The sequence below is a fragment of the Plectropomus leopardus genome, chromosome 6, assembly GCF_008729295.1.
Source record: "Plectropomus leopardus isolate mb chromosome 6, YSFRI_Pleo_2.0, whole genome shotgun sequence".
In the NCBI taxonomy this organism is placed as follows: domain Eukaryota; kingdom Metazoa; phylum Chordata; class Actinopteri; order Perciformes; family Serranidae; genus Plectropomus; species Plectropomus leopardus.
The window spans coordinates 25,009,874-25,033,145 of record NC_056468.1 but is presented as its reverse complement, the minus strand read 5'-3'; the positions used below and the strand labels follow the sequence as shown (position 1 = coordinate 25,033,145).

At 38.7% G+C, this 23,272-nt stretch overlaps 1 protein-coding gene across 1 annotated transcript; it reads left to right on the top strand.

The window, feature by feature from the left end:
• The first annotated feature begins 1,105 nt into the window (after nt 1-1,105).
• On the top strand, nt 1,106-23,071 carry mapkapk5 (MAPK activated protein kinase 5). The gene is made up of 14 exons (XM_042487713.1): nt 1,106-2,025; nt 4,292-4,365; nt 11,965-12,040; nt 13,035-13,132; nt 13,261-13,369; nt 13,700-13,789; nt 14,149-14,244; nt 14,372-14,452; nt 15,267-15,454; nt 15,622-15,742; nt 16,116-16,246; nt 16,848-16,963; nt 17,351-17,455; nt 17,727-23,071. The coding sequence occupies exons 1-14, from the start codon at nt 1,990-1,992 to the stop codon at nt 17,819-17,821; spliced, it is 1,416 nt and encodes a 471-aa protein (XP_042343647.1). The 5' UTR covers nt 1,106-1,989; the 3' UTR covers nt 17,822-23,071.
• The last annotated feature ends 201 nt before the right edge of the window (nt 23,072-23,272 follow it).

Genomic DNA, 23,272 nt, shown 5'->3' with positions numbered 1-23,272 from the left:
CACGGGCAATGTTCTCTCTTTTGAAAACTTCTGTTCAAAATATAATTTTCTTTTTTTTTTAGAATTTATTCTAATTTTATTTGAATGTGGTATGCAACAATATTTAAATGCTGCATTTCAAACTTGTTTCCTTTCCCCAATACGGCTGACTCCCCAACTGAAAAAAAAAATTGTTTCTTGCCATGTCTCCAAAACAATAATAATGCCCTTTTTCAACAAAATATTAACTCTATTCTATTTCACAAGTCACTGCATATTGGAATCGATTTGTCCTCATAAATACCCAATTACCTTTTTTGGCATTGTTCTCACACCAAGAAATTCTAGGATAGGAGGACATACATACACACACACACACACACACACATACACATATATATATATATATATATATATATATATATATATATATATATATATAAAGACTTAACAATCTTTTGGTAAAATTGTGGTAGGCTATTTGGCTTGCTTAACTATGCAAGAAAGGAATTTTTTTTTTTTTTAATATAATTGATTTGGTAATGATTTCAGCAAAGTACCTCAAACATAAATGTGAGTTTAGCAATTAAAAACTAATATTGCTGCTGTTTTTTGAGGGATATTGAAAATTATAAAACTACTCACTAATTCAACTAACAAAAAGGCAACCGGAACACTTTTATTTAAATATATATAAATTTACTTTATTTACTTACTTTTTTGTTATTGTTATATTTTTGTCTGTAAACTTATGACTGGATTTTTGTTACACTCTGCTCTGTAAATGAAAAATAAAATTAAAACCAAGCTTGCCTTATTGTTTGTGCAAAAAACAAATTGTTAATAAAGTTTGCTGTTAAAAAGAAAACTGGGACCTTACTAGGACCCACCAGTGTCTGGCCATTTCCAAACGCATTTGGTCAAAGTTCAAAACAGCTCACTTTTCATAATGCATTTATAAATACACGCGTAATACTTATAAAAAACAAACATTTATCGACAGAAAAACAACACTAAGTCATATGTCGTTGAAATTTTCCACAGCATGTCGCTGATTTTGATCAGGCGTTCAGCTCGGACCTCTATTGCGTAGTGCCGACTCTGGGTTGTGTATTCCCTCTGACAAACAGCTATGGGATTAGCAAAATAGTCCGGAGATGTTTTTATCTCCTTGGTCACATCTGAAACATTATTCACACACGATCGCCATCAGTGAAACGGTGACACTGTTTCCTACGGTCGCTGATTTTTACTACGCCGTCTTGCGCGAGAATGTTATCATCCGTGGGTTTGAGTAGAGCTGGAGAACGAACTTGCCGCCTGAGCTAACAGGCTAAGCGCGTTAGCAGGTTCAGCTCGACGACATAACAGTGCTGCTGGGAACACGGTGTGCTCGTCGTGTCAGATCAACCCAGCGCTCATCTGGGACAGTATCGGCGATTTTCACATCACGTTACTTTAAATTTCACGATCGCCTTTGCTGTGTAACAATCTGCCCTGACCGCGGGATGGAGAGGCTCTCGCTTTCTTGCTAGCGAGCGAGCAGTCCCCGCAGTGTTAGCAGAGCTCTGCTCTCATTGCGCCGGCTAAAAATACACGTCTCATGCTCAGTGCGCCTCCAAAAGTGGTGGGCTCGTCCAGATCGGACTTGTCGGCTTTTCTGGTCACCTTGCTCGGACTCTGGCGCTCTACATGGTCTCCGCAGTGGCTTTAAGACGACTGGAAGAGCGACCCCGAGGTTGTGAGCCCTGCTGGCCTGAGATAACTCTGCATCGTACCGGCTGCTGGGCGTCAGGACTCCAAGTGAAGGAAACTCAGCTTTGGCTGATCGGCGGCCGAATATCATTTTGCTCCAATGGCCTTGATCTGTCATCAGTAATAATATAACAAGCCTTGGTCCAGCCCAGGGTTGCAAAACTTTGTGAAGGTCAGAGGAAAAAAAAGCCTTGTGTCTACTGTAAACTATCTGAGACTGGCGAGACAGACCTCATCTGTCCAGATCACTGCACCATGTCGGAGGATAACAACGCAGACAAGTTCATCAAGGTAATTTTAACATCAGACCTAGTTAGTTATTAGTTGTACCTTAGCCACGCCATGTGTCATTGCTCTGTTATTTTCGTGTGTAAAGTTTGTGCTCCATGCCATAAGCTAAATAAATACTTGAAATTAAAAAAATGGAGATTATCACAGAATGACAACTTGAAGCTGGCTTTACACACCTAATTTTTAAAAAAATATTTGGGTTGGTGTTTAACTTAATTTTCAGTGGTCCTTCTTTGGGCTTTGCTGTAATAATGGCAACAATGAAGACTGCACTTTAAAGCACACTTCAATCTTGTTTGAGCTGTCAAATTGGGACGGCATCCATTTACTGTGCAGGTGTTTTGTGCAGCTTGCGAATAGTAGAAATGTGACTCATGCACAATGTGTTATGGAAAGTTTTACCCTTGTTAAACACTACTGAAGAGCTTGTATCTATCTGGGATGGTCATGCTCTTACCCGCAGTATTTCCATACACCCTGGCTCTGGGATTTGTTCCAGACCTGCTCCCCTCAATGTGTCACTGCCCGGGCATCTATGCTAGCAGTAAAATGTGATCTCAAGTGGCCCAGGCCCCCTGCTTTCACAGTGGGGTCAGAATGTACCCAATGCTGGGTTAACTGGGGCGACAGCACTGTGAACTGGAACATACACTGGGGCTGATATCATGAAGAAACATTCGTTAGTAAGCTAGATATCTTTGTGCTTCACAATTCTCTCTGGTATCAAGACTCTGGCACACTCCAAATGAAATGTTTAGTCATCAGCTTTTTTAGACCCATTGTTTAGGATCACCAATGTTTGGCACAGTGAAGTCTTTCTAAGAAGTCAGTTTATGGTGCAGCAGACCCATGGGGCTGAGGCGCCCCTCGTCTTATGTTGCGTAATCATCATGAATCCTGATTATCATCAGTCTCTTTGTGTTCACAAAGAGCAGGTTGGACTGGCCAGGACAGTGATAGGGAGGAGAAATATGGTGCCTGTTGGCAGCGGCACACGATTAACTGCATGGTGCTGGCTAAGACCAATATTTTCTCAGGAAAGAAGGAAAAGGTCTTGGCTAATTTAATAACTTTCTGATCTTAAAGGTCCAGTGTGTAAAATTTAGGTCGTTTTAGATGCATCCAGGAGTGAGGACCGAAGATTGCAGTCAGCTGAAACTTCTCCCAGTTAGAATTTGTTCAGTGTTTGTTTTTCAGCAGGATTTTAATGTGAGCCAAATTATCAGCAGAGGTCTCTTTCCCTCCAAAACAAACAGACCAAGTGATTTAAAGTGGTAAAATCACTGAATAAAGCAGTTTCACTTTTAAAAAAATCTGTTTTTTCCAACATTTTCTCTGTGCAGCATTGGCATTGGCTGAAAACAGAACTGGCCCTATGTAGAGTTGTTGTTTAGAAAGCACTACCAACACATATGTTATATGTCACACTAATGGCCGACACTGTTGTGTTACATGTGACGCCCATCATGCCTCTTTTGATTGTGGGATGTCAGGATGCAGTGTATAATCACACACTGAAGTGGAATGATGCCGCTGTCATTTGGTTCTGTTTAAAAATTCAAAGGAGGCTTAAAGAGGGGACTTAGTAGTGGCTCTATAGTTCATTTATGGTTCATTCTTTACATAAATACAGCACAAAAACAACACACAAGCATTAAATACAGGCCAAAAAAGTATTTAAATCCAGCATGTCTGATTTTAAGAACTTCATTCCAATATTTTTCTTGTGCCTAGTGCAAATATTTTCTCTCAGAGCTTCCCTCCCTCTGGGTGAGCGTCCCATCTTTTTTTGTTAATCCTTTTACAGGCAGCAGTGGCTAAACCTGTCCGGACATCTGTGTTTTATAGCAGCCAGGCTGTCCCTTTTCCCCAAGGATAATCTGCATTAAGGATAAGCACTGTGGTGAAACTAAACAGAATGATAATGGATAAGATAGCTATTATTCACCTCTGAGCTAACACAATGGGGAACAACAGAACAGCACTCTGAAACTCTTACAAACTCCTTTTGTGTCTTTTGAGTTTTGTTTAAGAATCAGCTGAAAAGTCTTTAGTTTTAGTTCGTACTCCAGGTACTGACGATGATTTGGGAATAGTCTTTAATACTTTTGCTTTGTGATGGGGGTGGGTGGCAGTGGGCTGTTGAGTTAACTGCATGATATAAACTGTGCTAACTGTGAAGAATACAACTCACCATTTCTGCACAAAAGTTTCCTCTCTTTTTTTCATCTGATATACTGTTTGGTGGGGTTTCTCTTCGCGACAGGAGACATCCATTCTAGACGAGTACAACATAAACTGGACACAGAAGTTGGGAGCCGGCATCAGTGGACCTGTCAGGTGAGTGTGTGTGAAAGAGAGTGCTTAAAACAGTACTTTTCTCCAGTCTCCAAACATGATATTTCCTACTGTGTTTGTGCTGCATCAGATCGGTTTCGAACTCGTGCTGCTGGGTCAGTGTTGCAGTGATGGAACTTGGAACAATTTGTTTTTTAAACTAGGACCAGGACATGCAGTTTTGTATAACCAGAAAATATCATCATGGTATCTGTTTGTGGTTGGGAAATTGTGAAATTGTTTTTGGTGTTTGGGTTTGACTGGCATTGTTTAGGAATGCAGAAATCCTACTGGGAGAACTCTGATATGCTGGGTTAAGCCCAGCTGTGAGAGCACAGCCAGCGTCAGTTGAGATGGCTTTCTAGACTTCTTTGTGTGTGAATACTGTAAATATTCCACAAGGGTAAAAGAAAGAGATAAATATTGGTATATTGCCCAGCCCTTAGTGTATGACAAAAACAATTTTATAAATGATGCTGTGAGCAGTGGTTCCCAACTGGTGGGTTGCGGTCCACACTGGGTCACAGGTCCATTTTAAATGGACTGAAAGTGACTTTTGAGCGTGTCAAGTTTGTCAAACACACACTTTAAGTACAAGTCAATTTCTGGCACAGATCTTTTATTTTGAAGTGCTGTTTATTTTCACAATGTTTAATTTTTTTGTGTTCTGAGCCAACGTGTTATTTACATTTTGTGAAAAAAAACTGATAATGTGGTTATTTTTAATGTGTGGACCTTGAACTAATGACTAAGGAGAAATCTGGAGCCCATGACTCGAGCGGTTTGGAACCACTGCTGTAGAGTAATGGTGGGATTGTTGCAGCCACTGTTTGTGGCCCTCCAACTGTTGGACTCAAGCACAATGTCAGAGCAGACGTAGATTATTTGCAAACTGGGCTGTCGAATGTACAAACTTTGCGACTGCTGCCAAAAATTCTTCCTACATGTTATGTCTCCTGTGGTTTTATTACATCGTGTTGACTGTGGCACCATTTCACCAGCACAGTTTGACTTTATCCTTGACACATTAACACTTATTGAGAACACGAAGGGGCCAGATGCTTGTCACTCGACAGGGCTTTAACAGACTGGACCAACCACTAGTGTGTAACACCGGCACAGGTCGAGGCTTAATATGGAGATGTCTGGCACCAGTACCATTTCTGTTGTAGTTGGTGGGGGCTCATTTGCCTCAGATACAGCCTGTGTATCTGCAGCATCCTGGGCTTGAATCCAACCCCAAACTTTTGTCCCTCACAACCTTGAATGTCAGAATTTTAGCCTGTTTTTGAAAGCCTGTGTATTTTTGTCTTTTCCCTCAGCTTAGTCATGTTTGAGTCCACATGATATTGATGAAATTTTATGCAAAGCAGCTAACCTTTTGAGAAGCTGCACTCAGTAGTGGATTTTTGTGGATGCATGGGGGAAATCATTGATAAAACTCAGCAGTTTTCTTTTATATTTGCATTCCTCTCTGCATTCTTCTCTCAAATATCTTCCACTCAAACACACATTTCTGGAATACTAACAAAAAGCAGCAATGACTTCTGCACCTTTTTAGGTTTCACCGATTAAAGGGATAGCTTGGATTTGTTAAAGTGGAGTTATATTAGGAATTGGCCTATAGTCAGTGTATTACTTAAAGCAGATGTTTTTTTGCCTTAGTTTGGCGAATCGGCAGGTGAACCGCCATACTGTACTGCTGTGATTGGGGGGTAAAAGCAAAAGTATTTGAACTACCTTAATAAAGTCCTACCTAACAAAAAATACGCAAACCATTATATAATCTTTCAGTGTATGCCGTGATGAGTTTTCAAAATCTGAAGGCGCAGCATGATTTGAATAACAGAAACTTTTATATATTTCTCCAAGTTTGGCATCATGCTGATAAATTATTAAAGGTAAATAAACAAAAGTATCAGGACAATATTTATTAAAAGTTTTCATAGGGGCTTATGTTATGAACTCAAACCAATATACCAAAATACCTTTATATAGGTTTGCAACAAAGAAACTGTAATTTATTGTGTATAAAAAATGGGAAAAGGAGGGAAACCTCAGTAAAACTGAAGAGGAATGGGAGAAGTTTAGTGAACTACAATGGCAAACTTCAAGTCCAATATTAAGGAGAGAGTTTTGTTGGAAAAACCTAATTAGTTTTTTCATTACCTCGGATCAAAAGAGTCACTATCCCAAATGTACCAACTGCTGGAGACGATGTGCATTCTCAGATGCTCATCATTATCGCATATTCTGGTCATGCCCATTATTAATTCCTTTCTGGCAGGAGGTTCACAAAGTTCTGCAACAAGTTTTCCAGCTGGACAATCCATTTGAACTAGAGACCCTATATTTGGGCGCCCTGCATATGGACAATGTGACCTTTGATGAGAGATATCTATTTAGGATCCTAAGCGCTGCCAGCAGAAAAGCCCTAACTAGAAAGTGGTTAAAAAAACAGCAAAATCTACAGTGGATGACTGGATTGACATCTTTCTTCAAGATGAAAAGAGTTACTTTTGCTATTAGACTGCAACAGGACAAGTTCTTAAAAAGATGGGAAAATTGGATGAAGTACTGACACCTGTACACTATTTAGAGTTCATTTATTTTTGTTTTTATTTTAATTTATTTATTTTTATGGTTTTCAGATCCTTTCTTTCTAAATTGACTAAAGTATCATGAAGACAAACCCCACTGTTCTGGTTCTATTTATGAAGTTCATTTTCCCCTTTTTTCAAAATTTGATTTTCTAGATTCACATCTGTACTTACATTTGCTTTATTGGTCCTTTTTGACTTCTGTATTTTTTACTTGCATTCACTTCTTTAGCATCTCTGATTGTATCTGTGATTTACAGAAGGCTTGGAGAGATAAGGCTACTAAGCCCTATGAGACTATCTATTTGGACCTTGTCAGAACTCAATAAAAAGAGAATTAAAAAAAAAAAAGAAAAAGATTGAACCTTTCACTTTAAGAAACAATATTTATGTCTCAAAGTGAATCTAAAGCACAGATTAAAGTCGTCATCAGGCTTTGCAATGGGACTTTAGTCTGTTATGTGGAGAAAATCCAGACGTCACTTGTCTTTTATTGAAACATTAGCCAACTTAAACTGTCCGTGCCATGCTGACCTCGGCCCTCGTCACCTTAGATAACACTGGTGTAATCTCTTTATAGCAATAACTTCTGCTTGCCTTTAGATTTATTCAGTTACTGCAGAACGATACGAAGAGGCAAACAGCTCTCTACGTCTGTTTATACTATGAGCAGTTTCTTCTCTGCTGCCCTGCTGATTCCAGCTCGAGGCTGGCTGTAATATATCAATGTGTGTCACTGATTCCCCCTGCCTATTCTGCACTTTGAAGCTATCATGGCATCATATCTGGCTCAGCCTGTTATTTCCTGACATGTGTAGTTTTGGCCTCAAGTGACAAAATACTGAGAAACTGACTCATCAGCCCTCTATGTAAACACACTCTGAAATTCAGATGATTCATGCTGCTCTCTGGTTCTTTTTGGGCAACTCTTACTCAGCCTGTCTTTTGTTTTGTAACTCTGTACTTCACTCTGATTCATGGATACTCAAGGCATATGCACATTTTTTTTCTGATTCTCCTGTTAACCTCTTTCTGTCTCACAACACGTTCAGGTCTTTTACCGTACCAGCCCCCCTCTGTCTGGCTCTGTGATTCATTACGCAGGTATTCCTTTGCAGCAAAGTGAACTTTGGCCGAAGCAGAATGTTTCTCGCAGTAATGCTTTAATAGTGTAATCTGAGTTTAAGGGCCAGAGGTTTCTGTTTTAAGTGAATATTTGAGTCTATGCTGCATAGAGGAGTGAGAAACGAGTTCACAGGCTTTTCAGAAAATAAATCATATATCTGTACGGTCCATATTTTGTCGGTGTTCTGCTGTTGTAATCCTGAAAAATAGTTTCAATACAACTATTGCCAGAAGATATTCAGATTTTTTTATGTGAATATATGAAAACATATATGACAGACTCAGGCTTTATTTGGTTCTACTCTCATTACAAAGATGTAGACAAGATTAGTATGTCTGTCCACAGACTGTGATGTTGACAAAATACTGTTCCCAACTTCAGTCTTGTTTCTATCAGGCCAAATTTAATTGCGCAGCACATAATACCGACACTTTAATGGAGCCACACTCAAGCACATGGAAATTGGCAATTAATGTGAAAGCTAATTAAAGGTATGTTATACAGGGATTGTCAGTAGGGCTGGGTAATATGGCCTAAAAATAATAATTAAAAAAAAAATTTTTTTTTACACCAAACCTGATTTATTATTTTAATTATTTTTTTAAATATTAATCAATTTTTGTCCTTCTTTAAAACAAACTACAAATGACAAAGAAATTGCTCAAAATGAGTTTTGCTTTTAGTTTAGCAATAAAATTAGATCTGACACTGAAAAACCGAACCAGCTCCAAACGACGGACGAGACTGTGTCTGTTTTGGGAACGTACTCTCAATTGCCATTCACGCTTGCTGTCATGTTGTCGCGTGTGTGTGTATCTCTGGGAGGGAAGCACGGGAGGAAGGTGCAAGCCCACTGTGACTACGGAAGCCCAAAGGGAGAAGTGGAGGAGAAAATCTAGATTTGCATTTTAAAAAATCATCCTGAACCAAAAATTCAAATTAAATGATAAAAGCGATTGTTATTGTTCATTCAATCTTCGCCCTCCTCCCTATGCTGCACACATGGAAACTGCAAGCTACTATTGTTGGAAAGCTACTTTTTTTTTGCTATGGAAAAGTCGATACTTTAGCTAACTAAGCTAGTTACCTGCCTGTCGCAGACAAAAAACAGGCAAACTTAACGTTTGCTCTTCATCCCTATCCTCTCCATCAGTGCTCACCAGCTGGGCCAGCGTTTTCAAAAAAAGAAAAAGCCGGCCCAGACCCCGACCCCCCTGTCTTTTTGTAACAATGTTTGTCCACTCAGCGTGTGCCTTGCAATATTTGTGGGTTTTTTTTTTTTTTAACAAACTTACTTTTGGATGCATGCTGCTACAACCTGGCGGTAGCTACCTTTTTATAAAAGTCCTGAGCTCACCTGCGCGCTGTTTTTGGCTGGGGACCACACACCCATTAACATCCTGTTCAGAATGACATTAGAAGAAAATACAGACGGAGGGCAGAGTCCCTGCAGATAAATTCATGGATACACACCTCTAGTGGATCACAAGTTTAGACTGAGAGACATTTTGTATGAGGCTATTGTAACCCTTGTTACATAAATACAGTGTGTTAAAGTGGACCAAGATCAGAAGACCAGGATGCCTGGAGCCAGAGGTCTGATTATCAGTAAAGAGGCACAACAGGGATACATTTGAAAAGTAGGCATGTAATGACTAAAGCCCCTGCAGGTTAAGTGTACCATACACATTTTTTTCCAATAAAAAGTAACAACTAAAATAAAATAGTGTGTGCTTGAAACACGCCTCCCTTTAAAATGTCTGATTCCAGTCCTTTTGTGTTAAGTCATTGGATCGTTCATTGGGGCCCATCCCAGGTGTGTGTGTGTCTTTGGACTGTCCTACCGCATCGTGAATTGGCGAAGGAAGTCAATCCTTAGATGAAACAGTCTTTACAATCAGTCTCAAGATCTCGTAGATTGGATCACCATCTTGTTAACTGGAACCTCAGGAATCTCTGTTGTTCAATGGGTGCTCTCTTCACTGGGTGCTGGATCGGTCCAAAAACCCGCCTTTTACCTCAACATGACCTACAGACAGGTCACAAATCCATGGAAAGTTACACCTACACATCAGTATCAATTTAGGCTACACCTCACATTGAGCACTTAGCATGAAACATCACCAAGTATCAGTATAACCTTTGTTTCAATTTCCAATTTGCTCTGTTGTACAAAAAAATATTGTTTCTCAGACTCAAATACATTTTAAAATTACTCTTAATGCTCATAATGTAACATATATAACAGTATTTACAAAATAAATCACAATGTTTTAAGGTTGGAGGTAATCCTCATCAATTTACAATTAAGCATTTTCCTACTTTCCTCTATAAGGCACATTTTACTGCCATGATTATATTGTAAACTGTTTGTGTGGGAGAACTAAACTCATGAGTGTAATACTAAAATAAAATGAATGAACATCCATCAAAACTTGCATTAAAGTCATTCTCAGTAATTTAAATACACACTGTGACATTAACAAAGCCACATTTAACTTTCACTGTATCACATTTTGTACTCACACATGACAAAATCATGGCTCGATAACCACGTTTTTCCCCACACCCTAAATGCTAATGCAATTAGCATAGGCTTGTGGAGTTTCACCATTGGCATATATAAATGAACTTCTTTGACTTTTTTGGGTATACAAAGGGGTATAAGGTAAAAGCCAAGTTGATTTTTATTCAGAAAACCCATCATTTTTACGTCTACCTTTATTTGTTTACACGGCAGACCTGCTAAGCGCTGAGTATCATAGCAACAGGCTAACAGCCAGCGCAGCCTCTGTATAAGAAGTCTATGGAGTTTTAACATAAACAGTTTTACATTGCAGCCGTTAGCATCGAGGCTAACGCTAGCTTAGCTAGCCGCTCCCCACTTTTCTACATGCTCATATCAACAGCTAGCGGACTTTTCTTTACTCACCGCTGAACAATTCAGGTGTCTGAACCTCCAGTCGGGACAGCACAGAGTTTAAACTCCAAAAAGACGTTCAAGGACAACGCAGAGCCCGGGTATGGCGGGGGAATACCGGTGAAGCTAGGTAGCAACATGGCCGACCAGCCAGCGAGGAATGCTGGGAGTCTCACCTGATTGGTTAGAATTGATGATCTGCAGTTCACCTAATTAGTCAATCAAAATTACTGACGTGAATACATTTTTCCACTTTCAATTTCAATTGGAATCAAAATTTTCTTTTTCTGTTTTTAACAACAAAGTGAGAGACATAAAATAAAAAGTGTATGTTGCAAAATCATTCATACAGGCGACAGCAACACCAATTGTATGTTTTGTGAAGAGAAACAAACAAAAGAGAAATAAAAAAATGTAATTGAAAGCTAAATAAATTAATAACAACAACAACAGAAGGTCTGGCTGCATGCATGTACTACTAAAGAAAAGAACCAATAGAATCACAAATAAACTATAAACAGTTAAAACTTGCCTTTTTATTGGTAGTCAAAGTGACTAACATTGGTCGAGGGAAAAGCAGAGTAATAACAAAAAGCTCTTGGACTTTATTAGGCCACACATTAGTACCAGCTGAGTTTTGCATTTGTGGAGACTCTGGAATTTTATTGAACGTTTGCTGTCCTCGAAGACAAATTTGTGGTTTGTGGCTCAATACTATTGTGACTCAACTTGATAATGATCGTGTTTCTTTATCATGCAAAGAGGAATGGTATTCAAATGTGTGTTTTATACACTGTGATTACATTTTACAGACAAGAATTTGGGAATAGAAATACCAGAAAATAAAGAAAAGACTACAGATACTAGATGATTGATCTCTGCATACATGATCACATCTGTGAAGCAGATCAGGTGATCACAAGTTGTTTGTTTACTCTTGTTTTCTTCCTGTTTAGAGTTTGTGTGAAGAAGTCATCTCAGGAGCGCTTGGCCCTGAAGATCCTCATTGATCGCCCCAAGGCCAGGAATGAGGTTAGAGCAAAGACTGTGGCGGTTTTGATGAATGCCTGTTGTTTGCTGTCTGTGGCTGTATCAATATGCTTTGTTCTGTCTGTCTGCCTGTTTGTTATCAGTCTCTATTAATTCCTGTTTTTCCTTCCCCCTCAATTTGTCTCCTGGGGCGTCCTCTGTGGGTTTGTGTGGGGCGTCTTTGTCCGTAACAATGTCCTCCTGCAGTGAACACTGTGTCTAGCAGCCCCTCCATGTCATTAGCAGCCTTCTGTTTTGATCAAGCAGCTTATACGGCAGCTAAGCAGCGAGACATGCAGTCAAAACAAGCAGCACAGACTCGCCTCACACACGAGCTGCTGAACTGTGAAAGCTGTCACGGAGATGCAAATACACACCGATTATTACCACTGAACAATCTATTCTTCAGGCACTTTCATCATGTTTTGTTATCGAGGGTGTACCTTGATACATGCTGTGTTTGGAAGATGAGTTATTGTTTGCGTGCAAGATAATGATCAGCTCAGTTCACATGTTTGGTAACACTCTGGGTCTTGCAAAATTGCCTTTTTGTTTAGTCTTAGGTACATAAATTGCTGTTTTATTTCTAGAATCTGTTATTTAACAGCTTAAAATGCAGATTCATTCAATGAAAAACATGTTTCGACGAAGGTAAAACCTTTTTCTGCAGCAGTTCTTGTTTTTGCAGGTGTTCATTACATGTACGTGTACATTACACAATGCGGTACAAATCTTTAGTTTTATTTCCCAGCTCTTTGGCACTGACTTTCATTTCATTTTCTGTTTTAGCTCTTTAGTTTTATTGCCATTTTACCACTCAAAGCAATTTTACAACATAAATAATAAACCTATTAACCACACATTGAACTTGTCTGTCTATAAGCTATCTCTAGCATATGCCAAAGCTACAAACAAACACCCAGTGTTACATGGGTCCCAGTGACTTCAACACATTTAAGTGAATGACATTACACACACTGTTTGATTCTCCATGCAGGTGCGTCTGCATATGATGTGCGCCAACCATCCAAACATTGTGCAAATCCTGGAGGTTTACGCCAACAGTGTCCAGTTCCCGCATGAGTCCAGCCCGAGGTAATGAGCTCTTTGTGTGAGAATTTTTAGGTGTGAAATCACATGCATTTTATTTAAACTACATATCAATCTCCCGCATTTGGCTCTTTCCTCTGACATATCCGCACCCCCTCTCTCGTTTCTTACAGAGCGAGGCTCCTGATCGTTATGGAGATGATGGAGGGTGGCGAGCTGTTCCACAGAATCAGTCAGCACAGGCACTTTACTGAAAAGATGGCCAGTCAGGTCACTAAACAGGTAAACGAAAACACACGCAAACAAAACAAAAAAAATTTGTTTGTAAGTCCTCGGAATGTAATTTTCTAAATGATTATTTCTGGTCAGCCAGTCTTTGTCCACTGGTGTCTGTTTACATGTTTTTGTGTGTAAAGCGTCCCCATGTCATTAGCAGCCCCCCTGCTTAGATAAAGCAGCACGTCAGGCAGTAAAAATCGAGACTTGTGGTTAAAAGAGACAACACACACACACACACACACACATCAGCTTAAATCAAGAGTGTTTAAAGGTTGCTTTGTCCCAACACACACAAACAGAGCAGTGTCTCAGTCTGATGTCTCTCCCCTGCAGATCAGTCAAGCCTTGGAACATTGTCACTCCCTAAATATTGCACATCGAGACCTGAAGCCAGAGAACCTGCTCTTTAAGGATAACTCTCTGGTAAGTAGCTGAAGCTGCACACAAAAATACTGCAGTTTTCAAAGTGTACCACTACTAATGCTTTGGCTACAAAGAAAAAATAAACTTTGCTGGACTTTAAGGCTGCAGCTTTACTTTTTGAGACTGTAGCAAGAAAAATGTATTGGCTGTATTTGGTAGAAAATGGCCCAGAAAATGTGGAGGATTTGAAATATCCAACTGGTATTTTCAGTCCAAGACTTCAAAATCCACAAATACTCTGGCAGCACCTTCAGTGATCTTCTCTGGAACCTGAATGTAGTCCTGTATAAAAAAAATGTCAAGTTAAACTCAAGCCAGAAATGTTTCTGTGCTTGCTCCACGTTCATGTTTCTCCACAGGATGCACCTGTGAAGTTGTGTGACTTTGGATTTGCTAAAATTGATCAAGGAGACTTGATGACCCCTCAGTTCACTCCCTACTACGTAGCACCTCAGGTAACAACAAGCAAACACAGAGATCACCCCAAAAGTACCTGTTAAATGAACACACATTTGTCTTAAATGTAGCAATATTGAAAGCTTATTTCCACGATTTATTCCTTCTGCCGTTCTTTCTGTTCAGGTACTTGAGGCTCAAAGAAGACACCAGAAGGAAAAGTCTGGAATTATACCTACCTCACCCACTCCTTATACCTATAACAAGGTGAGACTCAAACCTGTTGGACATGAGTTTAAACGTCCTGACTAAAATTCTGCAGATTTAGAAAAAAATAAGGCTGAGATAGACTTTTTTTCTGCTTCTTAACAGTGAGATAAAAATGAGTACAAATACTGTTTCAAATTAGTTATTTATGGTCTCAAATTTGGAGTTTTTCAAATGATCAGTGTGTACTCGCAAATCATCCTTTAAACTTGTCAAAAACCCTGCTGGATAAATGCAGGTTTGTAAATGTATAGTCATTATTTGTAGTTGCATAAAAATTGTCTAATTCTGCAAGAAAATTTGCAGAATCAAACCATTAAATTATAGCCATTCTGATTAAATGTTTATGTATAATTGGTCAAAGTACAATATCAACCATTTTTTTGCTCACTTTTTATACAAAGTCGGGATTTTAGATAATTTATTCTTTCATTTGGACAGAGTTCGACATCTTCATTCTTCACTGAATTGAAGAATGCCTATTTTAGTTTTATCTAATTCATTTAAAGACAAAAACAACATTTTGACAAAAAGTAATGGCTAAAAGTTGACTAAAATGTAATGACTTAAGTTTACTTAACTGCATATATTTGTTATGTCATCCACAATAACTATGAAGGATAAAAATGAATAATATCTTAAACTAATAAGCATTTTCATCTAAAGACTAAATGAGAAATAGCTTCTAAAATTACCATTGCTTTGACTCCCCGTGGCAAGTATTTTCCCCCAAATATCACGGCGAATATCTGCTTTACGTAACAAGAACATGTTTTTTAAATCTTTCTTTTCCTTTTTTTCCATCGTTCCTCAGAGCTGTGACTTGTGGTCTCTCGGTGTGATTATCTACGTGATGCTGTGTGGCTATCCTCCGTTCTACTCAAAGCACCACAGTCGCACCATCCCGAAGGACATGAGAAAGAAGATTATGACGGGCAGCTTCGAATTCCCTGAAGATGAGTGGAGCCAGATCTCTGAGATGGCCAAGGATATCGTACGGAAGTGAGTCTTTTTTTATTCCCCTTCTCTCGTCTCAGACACAATTCTGACTGCAGATTTCTTCTAACTTCTTTCTCACGCTTTCATTCATACCATCCATCTGCACATTTCTTCATGCATCCTTCTGGTTAATAATTTGCACTCCCTCCCTCCTCATCTGCCCCCTGCAGGCTGCTGAAGGTGAAGCCAGAGGAGAGGCTGACTATCGAAGGAGTCTTGGCTCACCCTTGGCTAAACTGCACCGAGGCCCTCGACAACGTCTTGCCCTCCGCCCAGATGATGATGGATAAGGTGAGTGGGAAAGAAAAGAAAAAACAAGTGTGTTAAAAATAACTGTTAATAATTCTGGGGTTTTTTTTTTGTTCATATTATCTAATAATCGCACCCAAATAATTTTCAGGTCATTTTCTTGTCACCATATACTGTTTTTTTTAAGTATTTGAGACATTTCTTTGAGACATTCCTTTTTCCGGTGATTTCAGAGGAGAAGTAACCGATTTTCTCAGGTCTCAGAGGTTTAAATGCTTGCTCGTCTAAATGCAGCATAAGAAAACCGATGTAGATCCAGGTCTTAAAGAGTTAAAGCTTACTTATTGTATTAAAATATACAGCATGTTTGTGTCCTCTTTTTCCTTTTCTCACTGTCTGTCCTCTCGTCTTCCAGGCGGTAGTCGCAGGTATTCAGCAGGCTCACGCAGAGCAGCTGGCCAACATGAGAATTCAAGATCTGAACGTCAGCCTGAAGCCCTTAAACTCTGTCAACAACCCAATCCTCAGGAAGCGGAAACTACTAGGGTATGACAGCTTTTATTCAGGTCTTTGTATTAACTTTCTTCATTTTGTGTTTTTGTTGTTTTGCATTTTAAGTAGGGGTCCACAGATATTGGTTTTTCAGGGTCAATACAGATTATTAGTAGTTAATGAGACCGATAAATGATTTTTGGAACCGATATGCATTTACAATAAAAATGAAAATCTTTGTCAATATTTAGAATTTGGAATATAACAGATTCCAACGCACAACTTTGTTTAATGCCTTTGGCACGTGTATAATCAAAACAGAGACTTTCAACATGATACACACTAAGTTCCCCGCAACTTTTTTTAATAAAGTCAAGTGAAAATTTAAATTTAAAAAATCAATGAAAAATAGCTCTGTGAGGTTTTACAAAGTAAAGTGAAAGTACCATGCCAACACTTTCTTTGCACTTTTTAAGAATTAATTTTTGCGACAATAATTATAATAAAACACAGATAGATAATCGGCAAAGTGCCAAATATCGGCCCCAATAATTGGGCAGGCTGATTATCTGTCGACTTTTATATTTAAGGGCCCTCGTGTTTGATGAGATATTAAAGGTTGGTCTTAAATGTGTTTTTATGTACATGTTTGCAGCCCCAAGCCCAGTGACGGTTTCTTCATTCATGACCCAGAGAACGGAGGGGAAGACTCCAACGTAGCGCTGGAAAAATTACGAGACGTCATCGCACAGTGTATACTACCACAAGCTGGTTAGTACACCTACACAGATCCTGAAATTTCAATAACTCTGACTTAAAACAGACATGCAATCCGCATTTGACTGAATACATAATAGTATATATTGCATATAAGGACTGGTAAAACCTGCTGCGATACAGTACGCCACGGACGACATATCTACATTACTTCACTTCTATTCAACTAAGAAGCATTTTGCCGACTGAAGATTAAAACAAAACAGAGACTGGCTGTAACTTAACTTTGCTGTGAGCAAAACAAACCCAAATACTCAGTCAGTTAACCGTTTTTAACAGGTATAATGAGTAAACATTAATGGACTCTTAATTTAGCTGTATACTAATGAGGCATGACTGTGAAGAGAGTGGCTTTTGACATGAATATTTTGGTTTGTTCAGGAGAGAACGAGGATGAGAAGCTGAATGAAGTGATGTACGAAGCCTGGAGGTTCAACAGAGACTGTAAACTGCTGAGAGACGGCCTGCAGGGGCTCAGCTGGGACGGTCAGTAACATTTCATATTTGTCCATATCTGGCAAATGTCTTCTTTATTCCTCTTCTGCATTAAATAAATGAAAACCAAAACAGATATAATTGTCCACCAAACATCAACAGAATGAATATATTCTGTTTGCCAATAGTCACCGTGTTTAAAGACTAACAGATAACAGATTAAAAGAAGGCTTTCTGGTTAAAAGCATGAATCATTTACTCATTTATGGTAGGTAGGTTTTCTTTGTTTTTTTATGTTTAAAAAAAAGCTTTTTCATTGCAGGACGATCCTTCTCCGATAAAGTCGACCGCTTGAAGTTGGCTGAAATAGTGAAACAGGCCATCGAAGAGAAGACGAATCTCCAAGAATCTCATTAGCAAGCGCTGTCTTTCTATCTTCTTTTTATATTGTTTATTATGACCCTTTTTAACCCATATCTGTAAAGAGGCTTTTTTATGTAAAATGATGCGCAATTTTTTTTTTCATGAATCCACTTGCAAGACCTATTGTACAGCTGTAGATATATTTCAAAGAGGACTCATTGGTACGATAATTTTTTTTAAATGGACACTTGCAAAGAACATGGAAAAAACTATATTTTCATTTTTGCAAAAAAAAAAAGAAAAAAGTGAAAAGAAGAGAAAAATCAGTTGAAGAAATTATTTTCCTGGAGGGAATTTTTATTAGCTGCTTGTCCAAGGCGTCGGGTGTTTTATCCCAGTTATTTCATTTTATTCTGTTTTATTTTCTTTTAAACCATCCTAAGAAGTTTATTTATTTAAACAAAATTATTTTATACCTTACTTGTAGCCTGGCAGTGGGCTCTAAAGTCGAGAGAAACTGTCTACGATGTGATTTTGTTTTTCCACACACACCCCGATTCTCAGACCAAGTATAAAATATATGAATCTTTGTTTTGTTTAACTTTCCCTTGACCTTTTGTGTTGTGTGGAGATTGAGGTAAAAGAAAGTGTCATAATATCAATGAATGCAGCCCAAATTATTTTGTGTCACAACTCCTTTTTTAAGCTGGTAAGAGATAACACTAAATACACAGAAGCAGACTGAATAGGCATGAACAGTGTGGCTCATTTAGACATTTTGATAGAAAATTCTTAACCTACGGTCCACTTAAAAGCCTTTTTTTCTGAGCTTTTAACTGTCTCACGGCCTTCTGGAGTTTTTCTCCCACAAATGGATTAAAGCTCCAGTTAAGACTTAAATGTCAAACTGTTTCCAACGTCAAGAGCAAAGTTTCAGGCTCAACTTAATATATGTAGGTTTCACAAACTTTTGAGTTCAGCTCATACACATGAAGTGATGATACTGCTCGTCAGCTCCTGCAGTTTGTGTCTGGCAAGTAAAATGAAGTGAATTATTTTTCCTAAAGGCTTTTTTATGGTCTTATTTCTGATGTGATTCTGTTAGGTCTTAAAGGGACACTTCTCCGCGAAATCAAAAAAATGGATTTTTCCTCTTCCCTGTAGTGCCGTTTATCAGCATAGATTGTGTTGGAAATATCAGCCGAAGAGACGTCTGCCTCCTCTCCAGTATAATGGACCTAGATGGTACTCGGCTTGTGGTGCTCAAAGCAAAAAAAACCCAAAACGTAATATTGATGTCTTTTTCCAAAAACCATCACTTACTCAAGATAATCCACGGACCTTGTTGTGAGCAGTTTTATTTTGCAACTATTTTCTTTCTAACGAACTACACCCCCCAATCGTATCGGTAGAAAGAAAATAGTTCCCACATAAAACTGCTCTCAACAAGGTCTGTGGATTATCTTGAGTAGGCCATGATTTCTGGACATTGCTGTTGAGTTTTTCAGATGTTTTTTGTTTTTTTTTGTCAGAGCACCAAAAGCAGAGTGCCATATAGTTCTGCTATATTGGACAAAAGGCCAATATCTCTAACACTCAGCACCAAAACAATCTAGATGTATAAATAGCACTACAGATAAGAGGAAAAACATGCATTTTTGCTTTTATGTTGAACTGTTAAATTCAGTCTTCAGTCAACGCAACCTGAGCTGCTTTTGCATAAAGAATCTACTGGAATTCAGACCAGAGTCCGTTAATATTTAAGTCATTTTAAAGCGAGTGCTTGCTGCTTGAGCCTACAGTAACACAAACACACCGGGCATTTTTTGGTGCAATGCAGTCGACGTCTTTATGACAGTAGAAAGGATTCAGCATCCATTACCAGGTCTGTCTCATAAAACATGCAGTGCTACTGAACGTGCAATAGTGTAATAATTTAATCAAGTATTCATAGTGCATGCATTTACATGGTAGTAAGATTTATCAATCTGTCAGTATTACTGTCTTCATTTCAGTGGTCTAAATACCAGCAAACGCTCCCTCCCTTCGCTCATCCCCATCCTTTAGTTATAATTAATGTTATTGTTCAGCCAGAGTGAGATTTCCGCTGCACTGTTTTGCTCTCATGCTCTTGTCATATCTGATATTATTTCCTCATAGAGGGGTTGAAAGGGGGGATTCATGTTCAGGTGGCTCAGAGTTCAAATCCTCGTGTTCAGTGCCTGATAAGTTCTTTCACACTGTTTGTTTTGAATGAAATTCCCCTTTGATGATGTCTTAGCGTTAAACAGAACATATTTTCACGTCAAGATTACAGCATTACACAGAGTGTTTTTGACCTTAGTTAAAATATGGGTCTATTCTGGGTTAAACGCAAACATGGGTGCAATATATATTTCTGTTGTCCAGTGAAAAAGTTGCATCTCCAATGTTGAGATAAACTGAACGATCCTTTTATGGGAAACCATTGAAAACTCACTGGATTATCCGTAAAATGCATCGTCACAGAGTTAAAAACAGGGCTTATTTTTTAGCACATGAAGAAATCGATATGTTGGAGACACAGGACAGTGACGATATGCAGGCTGCACCATTTCTAACTGACATGAAGGAAAAAAAGTCTGCATTTCTTATTTAGATTTGGCTTCAAAACTATAACTTGAGCAAAGGCAACCATTACTGACACGATTCTGAGAGATCGTTTTGACGATCTGTCTTAAAATCTTAACAACTACAGATTGTGTTTGAAAAGGCCTTATGATTACATGGCTAAGTTTTACGCTCAAATGTGCCTTGTCGATGGGGCGCCATGGTCATCCTTTGCTGCTCCGTTCAGTAAAAATGAATTACACGTTAAAGGCGAAACGTGGAATCATTGTGAGTAGTGACTGATGATGTTTGTCCTGTTGGCTGTGATTTGCTTTTTTTTTTCAGCTAATGAAATTAATTCTTTCCACAAATTGGTGTATTGGTTAAGCAACATTTGCTGAAATTCATTTATTATAGTTATATATTTGGGGAAAAGTTGGGCTTGTGTCGTTAGATAACCCCTTATTTCACTGCCTACACATTAAAGGAATACTGCAACATTTTGGGAAATGTGCTTACTGGCTTATTTGCCCACAGTTAGTAATTGGTTAGTAGCAATACGACTGGAAAACAAGGGGAAAAGACAAGCTCAACTTCTTTTCATGTGTAACAAAATCCATTAATACTACTAAAATAATAATGTTTATTACTAAAAAAATAGTGGCAGGACACCTCAGCCTGCAAACAAGATCAATTATGAATCTATTTATCATTAATTTGTTGATCTATGGAGATTTCTTCGAGCCCCGAAAAAGACTAAACTAGACACACTACTGCACATATTCAGTGGAAGTAAACCCCAAATGTAGAAACCTTTTGGGCCCATGCATCAGCCGAGTGATTTCATTGGGCTGGATAGGCACCATTTTGGTCTCCTGTATAAAGATCTAACAATACGTCTATGAACCAGGCGTGAATGTAATTTCCTAGGATGATGAAGGCATGACTCGCCCTATTCTGCCTCTGACCGGCTTACTCTGATACTTATACCCTGAATAATCTCACTCCTTTTCTCTAAATCTAACCTAACCTGGCTTTGGATGTAGAGGTCGTCCATTTATTGGGAAACTGGTGGTTCAAGCACCCTTGGGCAAGATACTGAACCCAAAATTGCTACAGATGGCTGTTCCATTGGTGCGTAAATGGTTACCGAGTAGCAGGTGGCACCATGTACAGTAGCCTCGGCCAGCAGCGTGTGAATGACTAATACTGTAAAAGCACTTTGCGTGGTCAGAAGACTAGAAAGGCGCCATACAAGTGCAGGTCTGTTTATCATTTACCAACCCAAAAGTAGGACCTGTTTTCCATCCAAGTAATAAAAATCTCACAACCAAAACTGTCCTGAAACTTAAAGCTGCAAATTGTTGTTGGGTTATTTTTGAGGCTATAGTGTGACAGGGGGAGAGAGAGGGGATGACATACAGCAAAGGGCTGCTGCAGCAAGGACATAGCCTTTGTACATGGGGGCGTCCGCTCTACCAGGTGAGCTATTAGGCACCCTGCACATCGATTTTCCACTACATAAAATGTCACATCTTGTTTGTTCTATAGGAATTAATCGTTGAGTTTCAAAGAGCTCGTGCCTTTTCTGTTTAACCAAAAATACGAGAGCTACCAGTCATTCTCTGCCACAAGAGAATTAAGCATATTCCCCAAATGTTGAATGTTTGCTTTTATGTGCAGGTTTGTTTTTTTGTCTTATGTATCATCAGTAATGCCGAATGAGCAGAGCTTCTCACTAAAAGTGGGACCTCTTGCTTTTTAAATTTCTGTGTGGATGTGTGACATCATGTGATGTGCGTACACTTGTTCTTGTGTGGTTCAGTCTGTACGCTGAGCTACTTTGTATTACTGGAGGCCTATCAATGAATCAAAGCTGCTTCCTCTAAAACTCTTTTCCACCAACAAATAACAGTTTATATCCTCTGCTGCCCGAGTGAGCATTACTGTCAAAGGGTAGTTTGTTAGTATTTTGTACTGTAAAGTCGAGGCATGTAACTTGATATTAATACTCCTGACAATGAAAACCCAGAGGGAAAAATCCACTCATGCTCAGACACCTGCTGTTTGCTGCTCGGTCTGGCTCAGTGTTACTAAAAATCCCAGAGGGGGGATACTCTTACTGAATATCTGTTCCCGCAGGACGCCCTCAGACTGACATTCAGGATAACCCAGCTTTAGACATATTTCACAATTATTAAATAGCTTCCTCTAGTCACTTTCTGTTTCAGCAAAGAGAGACCAGATTTCAGATTTTATAGAAGGAAACAGGCGAGATATCTTACATGGATGCTGACCGAGAATAAATAACTGTGTCCTTTTTTACCAGCTCATTATAAATGACCTGAATGGCAGAAATGGTTTAGTCAGCACTTACTGCTCTTGATAAATACCAGTTGCTTGCGTTTCCTCTGCTGTAAGTGTGCTCGTTTCGTACGGAGAGGTGGTTTTATATATTTTTGAGTCATTCCTGTTTATGTTGATAAGTCAGGAAGAAATGTTGAGGAAAGGAAATCATTTCAAGGTTCGGAGCCTTTTCTCTGCTTTAACGTTTCTTTTTTTTCCCCTCTGGTCTGGCAGTTATGTAGCATGTACCTGAATCCCTCATGAAAGACTTGCTGTATTTCTGTCTATTTTTCTGCCCTTTCTGTCTTCTTTTGAACATCATCAACATGCTGACTTTGTAATAAAGGAACTCTTTGACTTTTGAACATATTTTTTCTTGTGTAGTTTTTTCTTTTTTCTTTTTGAGTCTTACAGGGTTTCCATGTATGGAGGATGAAAGTCATCAAAATAAAAAGAATAAATAAATGAATGCCTTTAAATGTACCAAAATGTATTATTATTTAGTTAGTTATTTAGTTATTTTTTAAATTAACTTTTAAATGTATCGATTTTTATGTATTTGTATGTATT

Coding starts and splice junctions, on each gene's coding strand:
- mapkapk5 (XM_042487713.1), top strand. CDS start 1,990: ATGTCGGAGGATAACAACGCAGACAAGTTCATCAAG. Junction 14,453..15,266: donor CTCCTTATACCTATAACAAG/GTGAGACTCAAA, acceptor ATCGTTCCTCAG/AGCTGTGACTTGTGGTCTCT. Junction 15,743..16,115: donor CCCAGATGATGATGGATAAG/GTGAGTGGGAAA, acceptor CTCGTCTTCCAG/GCGGTAGTCGCAGGTATTCA.